Source organism: Lontra canadensis, unplaced genomic scaffold (assembly GCF_010015895.1).
Source record: "Lontra canadensis isolate GAN:19392208 unplaced genomic scaffold, GSC_riverotter_1.0 scaffold121, whole genome shotgun sequence".
NCBI classification, from domain to species: domain Eukaryota; kingdom Metazoa; phylum Chordata; class Mammalia; order Carnivora; family Mustelidae; genus Lontra; species Lontra canadensis.
Genome location: NW_022631115.1, coordinates 3,488,596 through 3,511,819, shown reverse-complemented (window position 1 = coordinate 3,511,819; position 23,224 = coordinate 3,488,596). Strand labels below are relative to the sequence as shown.

At 33.6% G+C, this 23,224-nt stretch overlaps 1 protein-coding gene across 4 annotated transcripts in view; it reads right to left on the bottom strand.

The window, feature by feature from the left end:
• The window catches only part of SNTG1 (syntrophin gamma 1), an 890,620-nt gene that overhangs the window by 221,951 nt on the left and 645,445 nt on the right, over positions 1 to 23,224 (bottom strand). For all 4 annotated transcript variants that reach the window (XM_032841184.1, XM_032841181.1, XM_032841185.1 and 1 more), the window contains 3 exons: positions 21,213 to 21,315; positions 13,094 to 13,176; positions 6,461 to 6,591 (listed from right to left, as the gene is read on the bottom strand). In XM_032841184.1, the coding sequence (XP_032697075.1) occupies positions 6,461 to 6,591; positions 13,094 to 13,176; positions 21,213 to 21,315 (317 nt within the window). The remainder of the gene's footprint in view (positions 1 to 6,460; positions 6,592 to 13,093; positions 13,177 to 21,212; positions 21,316 to 23,224) is intronic.

Here is a 23,224-nt window from a genome sequence, read left to right as displayed (position 1 = left end):
GAATTAAAATCTGATATATATTTGTAAATCAGGGTCATTGCCATAGATGAATATAAACTGTCTTAACACTGATAAAAAATATTGTGATGTTTTAATTCATACCTAGATAATAGTATATGACAGTAACACAACTTTGTTGCAAGTAAATACAAGAAGTATTTTATCACTGAAGTTAAAATTATGGGCCTTGGGAAATCCAGCCAACAAATAACATCCTAGGTTTTGAACCAACATAAATAATTTCCTATGTTTATCATCTTGAGCTAGTAATTTATCCTTTTATTTTTTTTTTTTCTCCTCACTGTTGCAACTGCCACTGGCCTCTAAGCTCCTTCAGGGAAAGAACAAAACACAACACCTCCTACTTACAGACATTAAATCAATATTTATTGAGTGAATGAATGAACAATAAATTAGCTCTTGAATGTGAATTGCTGTGAAATCCACTCTGAATAGTGCTATGTTTATAACTGATTATTACTGTAATATTTATTGAGTGTAATTAATTCAATTGCTAAAAGCTGTTGATGTATTGCAGCACCATAAAAATAAAAATGTAGGGAGTCATCTGGACTCAACCAATTTCTTTTTCCTCATAAACTCTTTTAGCTAAATGATTCTATATCATGTATCTGTGTGAATTTTTCTGAAGTAAAAACAAAACAAATATATGCACTTAAAAACATATATTGTTAATAGCAATATTAAGAGACTTCTTAAAGCAGAAGAAAATCAAACCCAAAAGAATGAAACAAAGAAAAACAGAAAGATTAAAGATAGGATACATGTGAAGAGTTATGTAAAAATAATAATATAATATCTTGAGGAATTTAAAATACATATAGAATTAAAAATCATATCAGAAATATGTCCAGGGATGCTGGTGGCTCAGTCAGTTAAGTGTCTGCCTTCAGCTCAGGTAGTGATCTCAGAGTCCTGAGATCCTTAGGTTTGCTGCTCACCAGGGAGGCTGCTTCTCCCTTTCCCTCTGCCCCCTCCCCCCTGCCTCATTCTCTCTCTCTCTAATAAATGAAACCTTTAAAAAAAAGAAGAAGAAAGAAAAAAAAGACTTATGTCCAAAGATAGAAAGAGAATAAAGAGTTAAATCGTTCTAAGTTTCTAGCATTTTCTGAAAAAGCAAAATTAGTAAATTGAATTAAATTGTATGATGTTATGGTCTGAGTGTTTGTGTCCCCTGCTTTCCTCACCCCAAAATTTATATGGTGAAATATTAATGACCAGTGTGATGGCATTAATAGGTGGAGTCTTTGGGAGTGGCTTAACCATAAGCCATGAGAGTGAAACCTTCATGAATGGCATTAGTGTTTTATAAAAGAGACTCTGAAGAAATCCCGAATTACAACAGAGTCAAAGGACAAAAGAAATTTCCCCAAAGAGGATTCCGTGTGACAAAGAAGCACATGAAAAGATGTTCGAAACTTTTAAAATGCACAAATTCAGGTCACAATGACATATTGCTACATTCCTAACAGAATACAAACTAAAAAGATGGCAATGACACCAAATGTTGGCAATGATGTAGAGAAATGAGATCACTCATACATGCTCGTGGGGATGTAGAATTGTACAGCCAGTCTAAAAAACAGTGTACCTCTTTCTTACAAAACTAAATATACATACAATTCAATCATTGAGCTCTTGAGCATTTACTCAAAGAAATGAAAATGTATGTTCATATAAAAATCTATACACAAATGTTCATAGCATCTTAATTTAGAATATCCCAAAACAGAAAGACCCCAGATATCCTTCAAGGGGTGAATATTTTTAATGCAGTATATCCATACCATGGAATACTATTAGAAATTAGAAATTTTTCATTTCTTTTTAGAAATGAACAACTGAAAAATGCAGCTAGAATTACTAGAGAATTATGCTGAGTAAGAAAATTCAACCCATTAAGGTAACATAATGTAAGATTTCATTTATATATTATATATTTTATAATATTATATAATATTCTTAAAATTACATAATAATAGAGATGAAGAACAGATTAATAAATCGTCAGAGATCAGGGGCATACTGGGGAGAAGAATATTGGCATGGCTATGGAAGGGCAACAGGAAGGTTCTTATGTTCTCATGTAACTGTTCTTGTTTGTGGATAAAAGAATGTGAACATGAGAAAAATTCTATAGAACTACACACACACACACACACACACACACACACACGTGAAATCTGAATGAGTAGTGGATTTTGTTCATTTCCTGAATGTGGTATGGTACTATAGTTTTTCAAGAAGTTACCATTTGGGAAAATGGGTAAGGAGTAAACAGAATACCTGTATTCTTTCATACAACTACATGTAAAAGTACAATTATCTGAAGATAAAATGTTTAATTATAAAAAATAAAAACCTAAAGTGTTGAATAGAAAACAAATACTAAGATAGTAGATATAATCCCAAATATACCAGTAATTACAAGAACTAGACTAAATAATCCAATTGGAAGATTAAGATTGTTATTTTGGATTTAAAAAAACAGAAATAAAAGAAAAATATATACAGCTCAGAAAGGACACATTTTGTAGAGTAAGACTAATGAAAGTTGAAAGAAATCAATAAAAGAATATATAATGTAAATTTGGTGCAATTCTTGAAAGCAAGAAACAATTTCAGAGATATGGGACATTTCATAATGATAAAAAGGTTATACATCAAAAAGTCATAAAGTTCTAAATCTTATATCCAATAAAATAAAATTAAATGTATACAGCAAATATTGACACACTAAAAAGGAGAGACACACAAAGTCACCACACAAAGACACAAAGTCACACTGAAATGCACCTTTCTCAATATGAATAAATATGACTTAGTTGAAATATGTAAAATACTGCATATGTAAAATATGTAAAATACTTTAGGAAATGACAATACAGATTCTTTTAAGTGTATATGGAACATTTAGAACTATTCACACACTGGATGAAATCAAGTTTCAACAAGTATTAAAGGCTTGAAATTATTCTATATAAAATTATACTAGAAAGCAATAACAAAAGAGATAATTAGAAAAATCCCAAAATATTTTGAAATTTTGCAATACATTTTTATCTAAAATATAATCCATGAGTCAAAGAAGTAATTATAACAAAAATTAGAAAATATAATTAAATGAATACTTAAAAAAAATAGCTTCATGAATAGCAACACTTCCAGACTCCAATTCTGGCCAAGAAGGAGTAGCGCCATTCTTCTCAAATTCCCCCCAACACAATTAATGAACCATGGACATACTCCAACAACAGGTAGAGATGATGAATGAAATGAAAAGGATAAGGCTAATTGCCTAGGGACCTTTTGACTTGAGGAATGGCAAGGTGGTAAGTCTTGTGGGTTTTCTTACTGCCTCCCATATATCCTAGACAGTGTGCTCTAGGAGTCTGCATCCCAGAATCACTAACAGCAAGACAGAAAAAGGGTTACAACAAAATCTCTTCTCCCTAAAGGACTATGAAATGAGTGGGCTAACCACATTCAATATTTTTTGGAAACCTGCCCTAAACAATCAAGCATCAATGGAACCACTGTCTCCTTTCCCCCAGGTTTCATCAGGGCCAAGCAGGGAGCTAGTCTTCCACACATCCTCTGATTCCATCACTTAGTGGTGTTCAAGAGACCATGCAGGAAACTGATCCTCCATTTCCCACATCAAAGAAGCAGACAGAATTTCCATTCCCTTTGAGATAATATCACTGGGACCTAGTGGGAAGCTTAACCCCCATCCCCACTCTGCAGCAATTAAACTCAGGAAGGTGACCTGAAATGGAGTTAGTGGGTACTCTGTTTTTCCTCCCGTGCTAACCACCATGGATCAGCAGGAAGCCTAGCTTCCATGCCCACCTGTCATCACCAAGGTTAAGTGAGGTGGTGGAAGGTGGGACTTATTGCCCTCAGCTTTCCTTCCATCTCCTCCTCTTTGTCCACAGGGTCTCACTATGGAGAGCTGAGCATCTACCTCATCCTGCAGCAATAAAGCAATGTGGTCAATCCTGCCCTTCCACCCTCCCAGGTGGCAGCAGGGTCAAGCAGGAAAATAAGCGGACATTACAGTCAAAGGCACTGCATGATCCAGATGGCATTTGACATTCACCAGGATTTAGTTAGAGGGACTGAGGAGTTTGACAACTTGCATTTCAGTAATTTTTAATGAGGCAGTATGAGTGGGGATTCAGGGAATTTAACATACACACCCATCCAGCCCTCATATTACATGGCAACAAAGGGATTACCTGCTTTAAAAAGGAGATTAAAAAAGAATCCAAAGTCTCATAATTTAATACCCAAAAAGTCCAGGATAATTTTTTTTTAAATCACTGGTTTTACTAAAGCCAGGAAAATTACAACCTGAATGAGAAAAGATAATCCAAACACACCAATACTAGATGAACAAGATACTGAAATTATTTGACAAGTATTTTAAACCAGTCATAATAAATACGCTTTAATTAGCAATTACAAGTGCTCTTAAAACAAACAAAAAATTAGAAAATTTCAGCAATAAACACACACACACCTCAAATAGACATGATAGACCTGAATATCACATCAACAACAACAACAACAAAATAAAATCATGGTGAATGAGCTCAATAGCAGAATGGAAACAAAAGAAGACAGAATCATAGAATTTGAAGACAGATCAATAGAATTTACCCAGTCTGTATAACAGAAAAAAAATTGATTGAAAAACAAAAGTATAAATTTTCATAGATCTGTGGAAGAATAATATAAAAGCTAACATTGTATTATCAAAGTGACAGAAGGAAAGAAGAGAGACTGGGACTGACAAAGTATTTAAAGAAGTAATGACAGAAAACATCCATAATTTGCTGAAAGTCATATACATACAGATTTAAGAAGCTGAGGGAAACCAGGAGAGAATAAAACCAAAGAAATCCATCCAAAGTTACATCATAATTAAACTTCTGAAAACTAAAAAAAAAAGAAAAAAAAAAAACCAGAAATCCTTTGAAAACAGGAAGCAAGAAAGGGCATATTATTTATAGGGAAGCACCAATTTGAATGATCAGGGGGCCCAAAGCACTGCATGACATTTTTCAGATACAAGGCAAGAATTATCAACTTTGATTTCTATATCCATGGGAACTAATCCTAGGCGTTAAGGTAAAATGAAGATATTTTCAGACAAAGTAAACTAAGAGAATTTGATACAAGTAAATATACCTTTAAAGAATGGCTAATAAAAAATTTAAAAAAAAACACCTCTAAATAGAAAGGAAATGTTAACAGAAGGCTTAGAACTTTTGAAAGAAAGAATATTGAAATGGGTAAAACTTAGGTTAAATATAAAAAAAAAACTATCCTTTCCATAAGTTTTTATGATCATTTTTGATGACTGAAACAAAAATCATACCATCTGATATGGTGCTTGATATATGTAGAAAAAGTTAAGATAATTATGCTTACAAATTAGGGAGGATTAAGGGACCTAAATGAAAGTAATATTTCTATATTTCATTCAAAGTGATAAATCAATAGCAGGGTGTGATGAAATGAGCAACCACTCAGAAAACTATACCAAATGATACACTAAAAAGCTATGAAACTAAATCAAGACATAATCCTGAATTTCTGGGTATAGCTAGAGCAGACTTTGATGGAGATGTGCAGTTCTGACTACATATATTAGCAAAGGAAGTCTGAAAAATTAATGATCAAACAAAAGTTTAGGAAACTATGACCTACAGACCAAATCTTGCCTGACACCTGTTTTTATAAATAAAGTTTTATTGGAATACAGCCATACCCATTTGTTTATATATTGTCTATGGGAGTTTTCATGAAACAAAGGAAGAATTCAATAGTTGTGATAGAGAAATTAGACCTGCAAAGCCTAAAATATTTACTATACCACTTGTTACAGAGAAGTCTCAGGACACCTAGAACATCAATCTCAAGAAACTATAAGAACAAAAAGTCAAGCCAAAGAATTTAAGGAATGAAAACAATCAAGAAAGAAGCAGAAACTCATTATTTATAAAACACAAAATGCAGAGCTTCAGGACATTACTAATAATTTACCTTTATTTAAAAAGATAGCGTGAGATAGCACTGCTATTAAGTACATGAAAATAGTTTGCTACCTAAATGAACTACATTATTTCCTTGAGAAAAAACAACTTACTAAAACTAAGATAAGAAATTAAAAGAAAACAATAAAACTCTATTTATTATTAAGACACTAAATCTATTACAGAAGTTGGTAGAGTTAGGGCCTTAACTGAATGTTTCAAGTCATTGAATTCCTAAATGTTTTACTGTGTTATACTATCTTTTTTTGTAGTTCTTCTTTCTACTATTAGAAAGGTGTTGAGAATAAAAATCATAAGCTATATTATGTTAAAAGTTTAGTTGTAGGCCTCTTTTGCAGTGAACAGAAAGTCAAAACCTACTAACTTGAACTCACCGACTCAAATCTGTCCCAGGCACATACTGAGAAAAACGTGAATGAAGCAGTGGAATCAGCCTAAGGTCACACCATCGCTTTTCCCATCTCAAACCCGGAGATGTTGGCCATGAAGAACATGATAATGTGTCCTGAAAAGAATACAAACAATCAATGTTCTTTTTTTCGCTTCTGTGTTTTGAGTTTCTATGTAACAAATACTTTTCCTTTGGAGAAGATTAATTTTTCCCCCTAAATAATCAAAAGACATTTATAGACTGCCTCAAAAAGGGATCCATATTCATTGTCAATAAAGCTGCATCCGTTAATTTCTTTATTAAAGGCATTCTATAGGAATGTGAGAAAGGAATCACTGAGATTAAGAGTGGTAGGGAAAGCATATGAAAAAAAATGAAGTGGGGAGAAGGAAGAAAAAATAGAAGGATGACAGAACTGAATTCAATCAGGAATGGGAAATAAGAGGCAAGATGTAACTGCAATGAAGCAGTAAGTGACAACATAAAAATAATTTGTATTTCATTCCATTAGCCACAATTTTCTGAGTATCTGCTAAGCACTAAAAAGTGCTATGTAAGTGCTTGTGATTTATCAGTTGCTCGTAAATATTTTTGAGTAAATATTCTTATAAAACAGCTTTTAAAAACTACTCGAGGTACTCTTTGTCCATTGTCGTAACTTCATGTTTATGAAATGTTCGTATTTTCTTATATTGTTTGAAAGTCATGTCAAGTCAACCACTGCTGGTTTAAAATTACATGTATTTTAAGTTTCATTAGAAGTTTAGGTCTTTTTCCTTATGTATAGAAAAGATATATATTTGAATAAAATTGGGGCTTTTCACACTTGATGATGATTCATGCTTCTTTCATTATTTCAGATTTACTTTAATATTTCTTCCTGGCAGTAGTACATGGAATAATGCTGATATTTAAATTGGGCTGGATTGTATGGGGGCCAAGGCACAAACTGATTTCTTTATATTCTATAGATTTATAATTTTTAGTGATAATTTTGGAAGACAATCCTATTTTAGTCTGGATGTTGAAACTCCATTAATATCAATATTATTAGTAACATTTTCTTTTTTTTTTTAACAATTTTATTTTTAAGTAATCTCCACACCCAACATGGGGCCTGAGTCCACAGCCCCAAGATCAAGGACCAGGTGCTCCACCAATTGAGTCAGCTAGGCTCCCCTAATATTTTATTTAAAGTATTAATTTCTTCAAAATTGCTTAGGGGAGAAAACTTCCATTATTTTCGCTAAAGTTTGAGTGCTCTTTGGTATTATTATGTTAATTGGTATCAACTGTGCCAATAAAAATATATTAAATCCTTCCAGTTGTTGAGAAAGCAAGGGTAGACTTGCAAAGACCATCCAGTTGAGGGTGCCCCCTACTGGTAATTGGTTTCCAAGACACCCAGCCTTTGATACAACATGCTTATTTGGTGCTTATTTCATGCTTATTTGGTGATTGCTAAGGCACAGACATAGATTTCATGTTAATCTTTCTTCTGTCCTTGATGTCACATGTTATAGATGGTCAACATTTGGAATGGAGTCAGTTAGGTGACAGTACCACAAGGTGGGGAGGGTTCAGCTCTGACTTCTGAATCAGACCACCTGGGTTCAAGAATGCCAATTTCCCAACTGACCAGTCCTTTAAACCTAAGGGCAATTTATTTAAAATCTCTGTGTTTTAGTGTGCTTATCTCTAAAGATAAGGATATTACGAGGCTTCTGCTCACAAAAGAAAAACCTAAAGCATTTTTGGACTCAGTAAACTATTATGTCCCCACTTTCTGCATGAGGACCCTTGAAAAAACAATAATCTTCAGTGACACACTAGGATAAACCGACTAGGTTTCTGTGACCAGAACAGACTGTAGCAAGTGTAAGTGTCCCAGGTCCCACCAAGCTGCCCTATAACTATCAAGCACACGTCAACATATGTCTGGAATGGACTCAAAGGACCCCATAGGGTGTATGATTCTCTCCTGAGAAGTTTTACAGTAAATAAACGGCCCAGGTCAGCCCGCCTGAAAATGACAGTGCCAGGCAGATTCATTCGGACCTATGTCTTAATGATTCTAGGGCCATCATATCTATTATAGCACAACATTTACCATTCATAATCAGAGGTGAAACCATGCAAAGAATAACTCAGATTTTTGTCTTGATTATTTCACAATTCTGTTATATGATTTTAGGCAAGTTATTTAAAGATGGTTCCTCATCTTTCTTGAAAAATACAAGTAGTTCCCTTTCCTTTTTATGTTCCATGAACAAATGACATAGGAAGTATAACAAGATAGAAGAGTTAAGCAATGGAATATTGAGGACAATGATAATCACTAATAGATGAATATAAGCCTTAGAAATCATGTTTCATAAGACTTCATAGTCTTATATGAACATATGAAATACAAAATATTTTTTTAAAGATTTTATTTATTTATTAGCCAGAGATCACAAGGAGGCAGAGAGAGAGGGGAAAGCAGGCTCCCTGCCAAGCACAGAGCCCTATGCGAGGCTAGATCCCCCGACCCTGGGATCATGACCTGAGCTGAAGGCAGAGGTTTTAACCCACTGAGCCACCCAGGCGCCCCCTGAAATATAAAATATTTCATATATGAAAATACATGTGGGGGCGCCTGGGTGGCTCAGTGGGTTAAAACCTCTGCCTACAGCTCAGGTCATGATCTCAGGGTCTTGGGATTGAGCCCCACGTCGGGCTCTCCGCTCGATGGGGAGCCTGCTTCCTCCTCTCTCTCTCTGCCTACTCCTGATCTCTCTGTCAAATAAATAAATTAAATCTTAAAAAAAAAAAAGAAAGAAAGAAAATACATGTGATCTTTGACATGTCTTTGATGTAGCATCTGAACTTGATACTTCCAAGAAACAAAGTTGTCAAATGTCACTTTCTTTTATGTTTCCTTATAAAAAGGGTGAAATAAGTCCCACTTCAGCTATTGAGTGAATCAACATTAATGTATTTCATTTTACAGATCTATTATTTATAATGAGCTTTGAAGATTATTCATCCTTATTTAATTATGAAAATTGAATATAATTTTGTTTTCTATTTTTTCTTTAATAGTATTTATTACTATATCTTAGAGTTATTTTTAATTATACATGAATGAACTAAAATAATGGTTTTTATGGTTTAAGTCTTATAACTACTTTTTAAGAGCTTTGTTCTTCAATGTCAAGAATGTTGTTTTCTAGAATAGTAATAATGTGAGTGGGAAAAGTAATATTTACATAGTCTTTGCTTTAAAATAGATTCTTTGCCCCAAACTTAACACAACTCAAGGTATATTGCCACGCAACAATCTCAAGAACAATCATTATACCAAAATAGAATTGGCTATAGAGCAAAATGCTAATCCAGATTTTGTAAGGATTTGGCATAAAAAGTATTCAGTAAAGGTATACAGTTAAGAAAAGTTTTTCTCAGAATCTGGTTAGCTACTTATCTGAACTTGAGTCTCCTGGTGAGCACAAAACAAATTCTGTTCTTCCACACTGGCTGCAAACCAGAGGATTCTTGTATACCTTAAAATCAGTGACCTGGAGTCCTTAGAACGGCTAGACTACATTTTTAGTAATGCGGTGGAGTGATGTTAATATATTTTCCCATATGCTTAAAATGCTGTTTCAGAAAACAAAAATAGTGCCTAGTTACTCAAAATTTGCTTCAGAGAATAATTAAGCTTTAGTAATTAAAAAATGGGGTTACCTGGGTCCAGAATAGAATTGAGGATTTAGACAGATCAGAGAATTAAGACTGTTCAGACTGTGCACATATTCTGTGGAAAAATGTTTCTCAGTTCATATTTCCTTCCTATTTACCCTGTTCATTGTTATTTAGTGAGGGATCAGAAGAAAACATGCCTTTAACTACTCCTAATTTTAGAAATCTCTGGGTAGAAATGTCCTCCACTCTCCATACCTGCCTCTAAGCCTATCAAGACACAGAAGAGAAACACAGGATAGCACTGGCCAGGTAAGTCAGAGTGATCTGATGGGGCCTGAAGATTTACTTTCTTATAGGCATTAGAACAAAGATTTGGTTCGTAGTCCCTCAATCTTTGTTGAGCTCAATTAAATCAGATATTCAAAGTCCCTAGTAGCCTTTTCCTCTGATATCTAAATGTTAATATCCATTGTTCTTTTTCTGCTTCTATTATAGTTAATTTTATCCATTTGTCTATAGATCTGAATTTTAAACTTTTTGGGTCAGAACACACAATTAACTTCTCTCCATGGTATCTAGAAGAGTGTTTCCACAAAGCAGATACTCAGTAAAAATTTATTTAATTGAAGCACATTATTTTTTTTAATTTTAATATACTTTATTTCAATTTACATATGTCTTGGTTCTTATTCTCTAAAATCATGGTAAGTATCATGAATTGCCTTGAACCTAAAGATCTTCAGCAATGGCAAAATAGTGTTCAATCCTAATGCTAAAAATGAAAATAAAATTCCCTCTTGAAAATAAAAAGACATAATTCATGTAAGGGAAATTTACAATTGTATTTTAAATTTTATATAGAGGGATTTATGTGGAAGAGTTATGTTATAGAATTACTCAATGATTTTATTGCTTAATCATACCTTTCTAAAGAGTACATGATAGCAAACAACAACATAGAGGCATCATTCATGAAATTAAATTCACAGATGTTTTTATTTGTTAATGAGATGAGTTATTAAAAAAAAGAAGAAGAAGAAGAAGACTGATTCTTAGCCATAGTTCTTCTATGTTGACTTCTCCACTTCTCATTATTATAGAGGCATCCAAGGGTAATAGGACAAGAATTAGATTAAAAATATGACTAAACAGCTTCTGCCTATTCTGAAGTAAAAGAGCTCTTCCTTCTTGTCTGAGGAGCAGAGCTGAGATGGGGACTTTTGTTTCAATTATATGTGAAGGGAAAGTTCTCAGGATAAACCTGTGATGACTGAGGAAAGCAGTGGATGAGGCAAGGAACAACCTTGGCAGAGATGTGGGCTCCTGAAGATCTCACACTGTCGGTTGCAACCACCTGGGAGGGAGTAGTGACTCCAGAGAAGTCAACAGTGAATGGGGTGGGTTGGGGGCGGGATATGTGGGGTGGGGAGTGTGATGGCGTGGTTTGGTAACCCACTCACAGCGGCTGGGTATAGGTCTGCCCAGTAAAGTGGACTGGAAAAGCATCCAAAGCACCAAGAGCATCTAAATAGTAAGGAAAGAAGGTGAGTAGTTTCTGAAGTAAAATGTAAAGGTTTGGTTGGAGATTGTAAGAAGTCTGTAGTATTAAGAAGCATGCTAGTGGCAGCACAGAATGTATATATTCATTGATTCATTAGGAAAGCAATGTTTAAGTCACGAAGATCTTGCCGTCTTCTGAAGAGCAGTGTTTTAAATATTATCTATAATGTGACAATTATTTCTCTGGCAACAAAAATAAAAGAGAAGATCAGATGAAATACACTCAGATGTGGTTGGTTTGTGAGGATAGAGATAACCCTTGGTCTTGCCAAGGTTTAAGAACAAAGAAATAATAAAATTTAAAAAGACTTGGGTACCTAAGGTACACAGTTAAGGAATGTAGTGGTGCACTGAGGTACAATGAAGGCTGAAGATGCTCAAAAGGAGTACTTTGAGGTAAAATGCCACAGTTTGGCCAAGAATGTCAAATGAAAGATGAATCTTACAAGGCAGAAGTGATATGTGCTTTCTACATATCCTAATATGTAGAATAGAAAAATAAAACTCTATTTAATATCAGCACTACTGTTATTCTTCATGTTTGTGATCTCAGGGGAAATTTGTTAGACTCACATATAACCTGAGAGAACTGTTTTGTCTTTAGCATGTGTAAACATTTTGAAGGGTGAAATATAAGGTGTCCCAAACATATTTATAAAAAAAAATCCAAAAAACAACAACAAAAACTTGTTTCCTTCACATTATAATTGGAAAAGAAAATTTAACATTTTATTAAATATATATATAAAAAATGCCAATTTTATCAATGATTAAGTACATTTATAGTCTAACATTTGTGACATTTTAACAAGATGTTAGACTATTCTCTCTTTGCATTAATTTCCTGGTATGCCTGCAGATTGTTAAGAAATCCTACCAAATGGAAAATTAAATAGCTACTTTCAGCTAAATTATTTCAAAAGAAAAATGATAAAAATCATGCCAAATCAGTTAGAGCATGAAATTACATACAATATGCACTGTTATAAAATGATTATGTGATGTTATGTGTGATCTCATGAAATTAAGTCTCTACAGCTTACAAAAGGCTTAATGCAGACTCAAGAGGAGAAAAATGACATTAAAAAATAACTGTTATAAAAAATAATCTTAACTCCTAACATTTAAAGGATGAGGCAAACAAGGATTTAACTATATCAGAGCAATAACAGTCATTAGCATTTTTTGCAAACTGTGATTATTCATATATACATAATATATATTATGTACTCACAGGTAATATATATTTATATATAATATGTAATGTATTCATTTATATATTGTATGTTTCAAGTATGTATATATATAACTCTTTTCCTTTCTTTGTGTTATCTCCTTATTTATCTGAACTATGGCTTGGTCATCTTACTGTATTGTTGGGATGATAGTTGAGATGCAAGCCACTATCACAAAGAGGAGAGGAGGTGCCACTGCTCTGGTCACTTGGAGCACCTGTAGAAAAAACATCACAATATCCCACTGGTTAGAACACCAAAATATTCTAGACTGATGCATTCTACATTATATATTTCCATATACTCAGTAATGTCAAGAAAATAAGTTAGTAAAATTAATTTTAGTTTCACTTATAGCAAAGCTGGAGTTTTGCAAGTAAGCTAAGTGAATAAAGTGGGACCCTGAAAGAGAACCATGTATTGATCTTTGATTTCAGAAATATTGCAAGGCTTTATTAAATAAAAACATATAACCTTACAAAATTATTATTTCATTTCATTATCCAAAGTGACCTACACTTATGAACCATACTTATAATTGTCCAGAATGTGGTTTGTCTACAGAGATTCTATTTATTATCATGTCTCAATGTATGAGGAAGTCATATTTTTAGATACCATAATTTTCCACCATGCAAAAAAAGTTTATATGGGCTCTTTATACACTTGATCTTAGCCAAAAGGCTGAGAAGTGATACATATGGGCTCTTTATAAATGTTCTTGGTATATGCTATAATTGGAAGTAACTTCATTCATGTTACCTAAATTGGTGCACTTGACACTAAAATATTTCATATCAGAATCTGATAAGAAATCTACTAATATCTTTCTTTCTTTAAATATGAGTAATATATGTCTTAAACTGAAATTTCACAATTCAGTATTTTTTACAGTTAGGATTAGAATACATATTTCTTGATTTTTTATTCTTTTTTTGGAAAACATGATATATTTTAAAGGTAATATTTTAATACATAAGCATATTACTTTAAAATGTATATCCATTTTGAACAGAATAAAATAATATGTCAAATTTTGTGACAGATCCAAAGCAGTCTTTTGAGTGAAATTCAAAGATTTAAATGTATGCATAAAAGAAAGGTACAAACTCAATGATGTATGTTTTCAACTTAAGAAGTTAGATATGAAAAAGCAAATTAAATCAAAGTAGAAGACAGAAAATAATAAAAATAAAAGTGAAAAAGAGTAAGATTGGAACAAAATAACAGAAAAATTAACCAAGAAAAAATGGGTTCATTGGAAAGATTAATAAAGCTTATAGCAAAAACGATGTAGAAAGAGTGAGAAAATACAAGTTATTAATATCAGGAATGAAGAAGGTGGAATTACTGCAGCCATAAAACATTAAAAGGAATAATAGAAGGATATGATGAATAATTTCATGCAAATAAATTCATAACTCAGTTAAAATGGAAAAAAAAATCTTGAAAAACATTTTACCAAAATTTATAAAAGAAGAAAAAAGTATCAGAAAAAGTCCTATAAGAATTCAAGAGATTGGAGCACCTGGGTGGCTCAGTGGTTAAGCTTCTGCCTTTGGCTCAGGTCATGATCTGAGGATCCTGGGATCAAGCCCCTGAATTGGTCTTTCTGCTCAGTGGGGAGCCTGCCTCCCCCACTCTCTCTGCCTGTCTCTCTGCCTACTTGTCATCTCTGTCAAATAAATAAATAAAATCTTAAAAAAAAAAAAAAGAATTCAAGAGATGAATTTGTACAAAATAAAAACTGTAATTCTAGGCTTAGGTTGCCTTTTGGTGAATTTATTAAATTATTTAAGAAAAGTATACTACTACTGGTAAGTAAAATCTTTATGGAAATAAAGGAGGAGTTACATTCCACAAGTTACATGAAGACATTAAAAACCCTAGTACCAAAATTGTACTAAAACACTACAAAAGGGTATATATGGAAATCCCTCATGAAAATATTTTTTTAAGTTTTTCTTATGTATTTATTTATTTGAGAGAGATAGAGCATGAACAGGGGGAGAAGGAGAGGGAGAAGCAGACTCTCTACTGAGCAGGGAGCCCAATGCTGCCACTTGATCCCAGGACCCTGCAATCATAACCTGAGAAGAAAGGACATGCTCAAATGACTGAGCCACCAAAGAGCCCCTGAACATATATATATTTTTTTTAAAGTCTTAATATATTAGCAAATGGAAACCAGCAATATATAAAGAAAAAATCTTAACATTTCATGATGAGTGGTGCTTATCCTAGGAATTCAAGCTTAATTTGGCATTGAAAATAAATATTTAAAAATTCACCATATAGGGACGCCTGGGTGGCTCAGTTGCTTGGACAACTGCTTTCGGCTCAGGTCATGATCCCGGAGTCCCAGGAATGAGTCCTGCATCGGGCTCCCAGCTCCACGGGGAGTCTGCTTCTCTCTCTGCCCTTCTCCTCACTCATGCTCTCTCTCACTGTCTCTCTCTCATATACATAAATAAAATCTTTAAAAAATAATAAAAATAAATAAAAATTCACCATATAAACCTTCTCCAGAATAGACCACATACTGGGTCACAAATCAAAGCTCAACTGATACCAAAAGATTGATATTATTCCCTGTGTATTCTCAGATCACAATGCTTTGAAACTGGAGCTCAACCGCAAGGAAAAGTTTGGAAGGAATTAAATAACCTAGAAGCTAAAGACCATCTTGCTTAAGAATGCTTGGATCAACCAGGAAATCAAAGAAGAACTTAAACAATTCATGGAAACCAATGAGAATGAAGACACATCAGTCCAAAACCTATGGGATACATCAAAGGCGGTCCTAAGGGGGAAATACATAGCCATCCAAGCCTCCCTCAAAAAAATTGAAAAATCCATAATACACCAACTGTCTTTACACCTTAAAGAGTGGGAAAATCAACAACAAATTAAGCCAACTCCACACACAAGAAGGGAAATAATCAAGATTAGAGATTAGATTAGATCAATGAGATAGAAACTAGAGATACAGTAGAACACAACAATGAAATTAGAAGCTGGATTTTTGAAAGAATCAATAAGATCAATAAACTATTGGCCAAACTAATCCAAAAGAAAAGAGAGAAGACCCAAATTAATAAAATTATGAATGAAAAGGGAGAGATCACAACTAACACCAAGGAAATAGAAACAATCATCAGAAATTATTATCAACAGTTATATGCCAATAAGTTAAGCAACCTAGAGGAAATGGATGCTTTCCAGGAAAACTATGAACTTCCAAAATTGAACTAGGAAGAAACTGACAACCTGAATAGATCAATATCTAGTAACGAGATTGAAGCAGTGATCAAAAACCTCCCAAAAAATAAGAGCCCAGTACCTGACGGATTTCCTGGGGAATTCTACCAAACTTTCAAAGAACAAATAATACCTATTCTCCTGTTGCTGTTTCAAAAAATTGAAGCAGAGGGAAAACTTCCAGACTCTTTTTGTGAAGCCAGCATTACCCTGATCCTCAAACTGGGCAAAGACCCCACCAAAAAGGAGAATTTCAGACCAATATCCCTAATGAATATGAATGCTAAAATTCTCAAGAAGATCCTAGCTAATAGGATCCAACAGCACATTAAAAAGATTATCCACCATGAAGTGGGATTCATCCCTGGGTTGCAAGGGTTGTTCAACATTCGCAAATCAATCAATGTGATAGAACAAATCAATAAAAGAAGAGAAAAGAACCACATGGTCCTCTCAATTGATGCAGAAAAAGCATTTGACAAAATCCAGCATCCATTCCTGATTAAAATCCTTCAAAGTATACGGATAGAGGGAATATTCTTCAACTTCATAAAATCTATCTATAAAAAACCCATAGCAAATATCATCCTCAATGGGAAAAAGCTCACAGCCTTCCCTTTGAGATCAGGAATATGACAAAAATGCCCACTCTCACCACTCTTGTTCAACATAGTATTAGAAGTCCTAGCAACAGCAATCAGACAATGAAGAGAAATAAAAGGTATTCACATTGGCAATGAAGAAGTCAAACTCTCTCTCTTCGCAGATGACATGATAATTTATATGGAAAACACAAAAGACTCCACCCCCAAACTACTAGAACTCATACAGCAATTCCATAATGTGGCAGGATACAAAGTCAATGTACAGAAATCAGTTGCTTTCTTATACACTAACAATGAAAATACAGAAAGGGGAATTAGAGAATCGATTCCATTTACTATAGCACCAAGAACCAAAAGATACCTGGGAATAAACCTAACAAAAGAGGTAAAGAATCTGTACTCAAGGAACTACAGAATACTCATGAAAGAAATTGAAGAAGACACAAAAAGATGGAGGACCATTCCATGCAAATGCAGAATAAACATTGTTAAAATGCCTATACTACCTAGACCAATCTATACTTTCAATGCCATTCTGATCAAAATTCCATGGGCATTTTTCAAAGAGCTGGAGCAAACAATCCTAAAATTTGTATGGAATCAGAAGAGACCCCAAATTTCTAAGGAAATGTTGAAAAAGAAAAACAAACTGGGGGCATCATGTTGCCTGATTTCAAGCTTTACCACAAAGCTGTGATCACCAAGACACATGGTACTGGCATAAAAACAGACACATGGACCAGTGAAACAGAGTAGAGAGCCCAGATATGGACCCTCAACTCTATGGTCAAATAATCTTCGACAAAACAGGAAAAAATATACAGTGGATAAAAGAGTCTCTTCAATAAATGGTGCTGGGAAAACTGGACAGCTATATGTAGAAGAATGAAAGTTGACCATTCTCTTACACCACACACAAAGATAAACTTGAAATGGATAAAGGATCTCAACGTGAGGCAGGAATCCATCAGAATCATGGAGGAGAACATAGGCACTAACCTCTTCGATATTGGCCACAGCAAATTCTTTCAAGATATGTCTTCAAAGGCAAAGGAAACAAAAGCAAAAATGAATATTTGGGACTTCATCAAGATCAAAAGCTTCTGCACAGCAAAGGAAACAGTCAAAAAAACAAAGACGCAACCCACAGAATGGGAGAAGATATTCGCAAATGACAGTACAGACAAAAGACTGATATCCAGGGTCTATAAAGAACTCCTCAAACTCAACACACACAAAACAGACAATCATGTCAAAAAACAGAAAACATGAACAGACACTTCTCCAGTGAAGATATACAAATGGCTAACAGACACATGAAAAAATGTTCATTATCACCAGCCATCAGGGAGATTCAAATCAAAACCACATTGAGATTCCACCTTACACCAGTTAGAATGGCCAAAATTAACAAGACAGTAAACAACATGTGTTGGAGAGGAAGTGGAGAAATGGGAACCCTCTTACACTGTTGGTGAGAATGCAAGTTGGTACAGCCACTTTGAAAAACAGTGTGGAGATTCCTTAAGAAATTAAAAACAGAGCTTCCCTATGACCCTGCAATTGCACTACTGGGCATTTACCCCAAAGATACAGACATAGTGAAAAGAAGTACCATCTGTACCCCAATGTTCATAGCAGCAATGGCCACAGTAGCCAAACTGTGGAAAGAACCAAGATGCCCTTCAATGGATGAATGGATAAGGAACATGTGGTCCATATACATGATGGAGTATTATGCCTCCATCAGAAAGGATGAATACCCAACTCTTGTACAACATGGACAGGACTTGAAGAGATTATGCTGAATGAAGTAAGTCAAGCAGAGAGAGTCAATTATCATATGCTTTCACTTATTTGTGGAGCATAGGAATAACACAGAGGACAGGGGGAGATGGAAAGGAGAAGGTAGTTGGGGGAAATTGGAGGGGCAGATGAACCATGAGAGACTATGGACTCTGAAAAACAATCTTGGGGTTTTGGAGGGGTGGGGGGTGAGAGGTTGGGTGAGCCTGGTGGTGGGTATTATGGAGGGCATGTATTGCATGGAACACTGGGTGTGGTACATAAACAATGAATTCTGGAACACTGAAAAGAAATTTAAAAAATTAATTAATTAATTAAAAAAATAACATAGGGGCTCCTGGGTGGCTCAGTTGGCTAAAGCCTCTGCTTTCAGCTCAGGTCATGATCCCAGGGTCCTGGGATCGAGCCCTGAATTGGGCTCTCTTCTCAGAAGGGAGCCTGATTCCTCCTCTCTCTCTGCCAGCTTCTCTGCCTACTTGTGATCCTTATCTGTCAAATAAATAAATAAAATCTTTAATAAATAAATAAATAAAAATAAAATAAAAATTCACCATATAAGCAGAATTAAAAGATAGATTAAAAATATGATATTTCAATGGATGTAAAAAAAAATTGTGACAGTTCAACATCAAGTTATGTTTAAAAGAAAAAGAAAACTCCTCAGTAACCCAAGAATAAAAAGAACACTTCCTCAACCTAATAAAGGACATGTGTGAGTACCTACAGCTAATATAATACTTAATGGTAAAAGACTGGAAATTTCTCCTCTAATATCTTGAGCAGAGAGATATCTACTCTCAATATATTATATAACAATTTACTGGAAGTCCTAACTATTGCAATAGGCAAGAAAAGGAAATTTTTAAAATGTGGATTGGAAAGAAAGAATTAGAATTCATTATTTACAGATAACATAAGTGAAAAGCCTTCAAGAAAATATCAAAAGTCCTACAGAACTAATAGAAAGTTAACCCTATGATGCAGAATATGTTCATGTATAAAAATAAACTGTATTCCTATGTGTTAGCAACAGTAACTGGAAAATAAAAGTTTTTTTTTAATACCATTTATGGTAGAATAAGAAATGCTTAAAAATAAGTTTAATGAAAGTTAAAATAAGTTAAAAATAAATTTAATGAAAAATGATATGCAAGACCTTCTCACTAAAAACACTAAAATGTTGCTAAGAAAAATTAAAACATAAATAAATGGAATGATATATAATGTGCATGAATTGAGAGATTTAAAGTTATTAATGTATTAATTCTCAAAATTATCTATAAATCCAGCTTAATCCCATTCAGAATCATAATTGGATTTTATAGAAATTAATGTGTTATTTCTAAAATATATGCAGTGATGTAAAAGATCTAGAATAGCTAAATAATCTTGAAAAATTGCAAAATGGGAAAATGTGATCAACACCGTAGTTACAGTGAAAGAATAGCCACAAAAATTAATGGAAATAAGAAAGTCATTTATTGATTCTAAATTCCTCACTTAGACACAAAAAGTAATTAATCTAAAATGGATTCTAAACTTAAACAAAAGCCAACCTCATAAAGCTTCTAGTAAAAATGTAGGGGAATCTCTTTGCAACCATGGGGTAGGCAAATATTTCTTAGAGGAGATATAGAAAACAATAACCATTTGCAAAAAAACAAAAATCTCACAGTTCCTTTGTGCCTCTTTCCAATAAATAACACTCCTAAAAACAGCCATTAATTTAATTTCTTAGTATCAGATTTCATTTTGCTTCTTCTAGGTTATCACATAGGAACATTTAGAATGGAATCATACTTTATTTACTCTTTTATGTCTGGCTTATTTCATAATGAAAGTCACTTGTGTTACATATTTCAGATGTTCATTTACATTGCTGTGTAATATTCCATTTGATGAATATACTGAAGTTTGCTAATCACTCTCCCATTGATATAGAACAGAGCTGTTTCCTATAGTTTGCCACTATGAATAAAGCTATTTTGAACATTCTTGCATAAGGCTTTTGAAAGTCTTCCAATTTTATGTCACTACCATAAGCACTTAGGAGTAGAATTGCCAAGTCACCAGGTAGATATATAATTAACTTGTTAACAAATTGATTTAAAGGCAAGAGATTTTTAAGTAACTCTTAGAAATTTCCACATGGACTGTTACTTCCTTCAATCTCCCTAACCTCATCAGATGACTTAAGTGATAATGCTTGTTTAGCAAGTCCAGTAGTCAAATAAGAGTATATAATTCTATAAGTTAGATAAAATATATTAATCAAATATTATGAATGAGATATAATAGAGATACAAAATGTATGTAGTTGATATGATACTATTTTTATAATAAATAATGTCTCCAATTATAGGTTAGCAAATAACTGTAAATGTGCTGAATACATTCTGAAACAAAAATTACATCTGTTCTCTTTGCATGAGCATTCATAGAATGCTTTGTGATACAAAAATATTTGTATTCAAGCAGAAACACCAACTTTAAAAAAATTACCAGTTACTGTTAGGAAATAATGGTTTAGAAAATAAATATGACGATGTGAGCATTTTACCTATTCTTCATAAATGCTTACATGCACAATCTTCATTCAGTGGGAGTTTGAGGAAAGCAGGTGATCTTTTTAAAAATGACACTGTGAGGGTCACTTCTTCTCCAGCATTCCGAAGCACCTGAACCTAAAATAAAACAGAATAAAAATGATACTGTTATCAGTATGGTCACAAAGTATTTTATATGGTTACAAAACCTTGAAAGATTTGTTGTCTTTTCCACATCTCTTTTTTCTATAGTGGTCAAAAACATTTTACTAAAGATAGAGGGAATGGATTATGTAACATTGTAGGAATATAGCCATCATGTTCTTCCTTTTCCCAACATTTGGTGGTCTCCTGTTCACTCACAATGTCATCATAGTCCATTCATACTTGTAGAGGTTTCTTAGTATATGGTATATATTAGGCAATATGAGAGATTATGATGTCTACAGAAAGACGCAGTGCTCAAGCCACTGTGTCATTAATTTAATAATATATATTGAACCTCTATTATATACCACTTGGAGATATCAAAATAAATGATCCTCCAGATGATGATGAAAGAGCAAATTCAAATTAAACAAAATTGGCACAGTTCAGTCAAACACATTTGCAAAAAATATAAAAAGGTATTATTTTCCTATTATATTCTTGCATATTTTAATCCTTTCCCTGAAGACTTGGAATAATGGTGAAGACTGTTATCATCAACTCTCAATGCTTTTTAAATTATAGAATTAATAGGTCTTCTACCACTTTAAATAATGTCAAGTTCTTCAAAAATTTTATCAAGACAAATGTAAGAAATACTAAAAGAAATACAAGAAGCTGAGGAGTTATCTATAACATACATACCTAGAAAAGATATAGGTGTACTTATAATTTGGATATCTCACTTCAACTAAGAGGAGAATTACAAATAATTAGTGGGGAGACAGTTAATAAACATGGGAACACAGTTTGTGATTAAACATCTAGAAAAAATGTTCCACCCAGTCAATAGAGAATTGACTATCAAAATGATTTAGAATGACTTCTGCTCTGGAGAAGATGGCTTGGCTTCTTCATCTTTTCCTTCTCCCCCTCAGTAATTATAAACACTCAAAAACCTGCAAGAGACAACTGAAAGGCAAGTCCAACTCTGAAAGGTAGAAAGAGAAAAGAAGATCTGTTAGGGATCCCAGGATTGATGGAACAGCACAGAGGAGGGGTGTTTTAGAAGCTCCCACTCAACAGAGGGATTTCTACCCAATGGTGGATTAAAGAGTCCTTTTGCCCACTTAGTTGCATCAAGGGGCCCAGCCTGAGAAAACTCCTTCCACATTCCTCAAACAGCATCAGCAGGTAACAGTGGGAAATCAATTAGACTAAAGAATCCAAACAGTCTCTAAAAAGCACATTGCCCATGGAACCACAGGCCACAAAATTAGACTAGGACCTGTATGGCAAATAGAATTCCTGCTAAAAAGGGGGGGGGAAAAAGGGAGGGGGGGAGCTTACATAAGAACCACAGGCTCAACATAATAAGCAAGTGGCTAGGATATGATAAAATAACATGTCTCACTAAGAACCAGGAGAATCACAATTTGAATGAGAAAAGATAGCTAACTCCAATTAGATAAATTACAAACTGGTATTATCTGACAAGGATTTTTAAAGCTGCTTTAATAAAAATATGTCAGCAAGAAATTACAAATTCTCTTGAATCAAATGAAAAATCACAAAATCTCAGCAAAGAAATACAAATTGTGGAAAAAGAACCAAATGAAAACTATAGAACTAAAAACAGCATTAACATAAAAAACAAACAAACTTATTGATTCAATCAGTAATACAATGAAGATCACAGAAGTTAGAATCAGTAAACTTGAGGACAGAACAATAAAACTCACCCACTCAAATGCAGGAAAAATAATTTATTTCATGACAAGTAAAAAAAAGTTTAAAAAAATAAAAAAATAATCATTTAATAGATTGCAGAGAAGAATTTAATAAAATATATTTGATAAAAATTATAGAAAACTGAGTTTATAAAATAGTGTCTTCATAT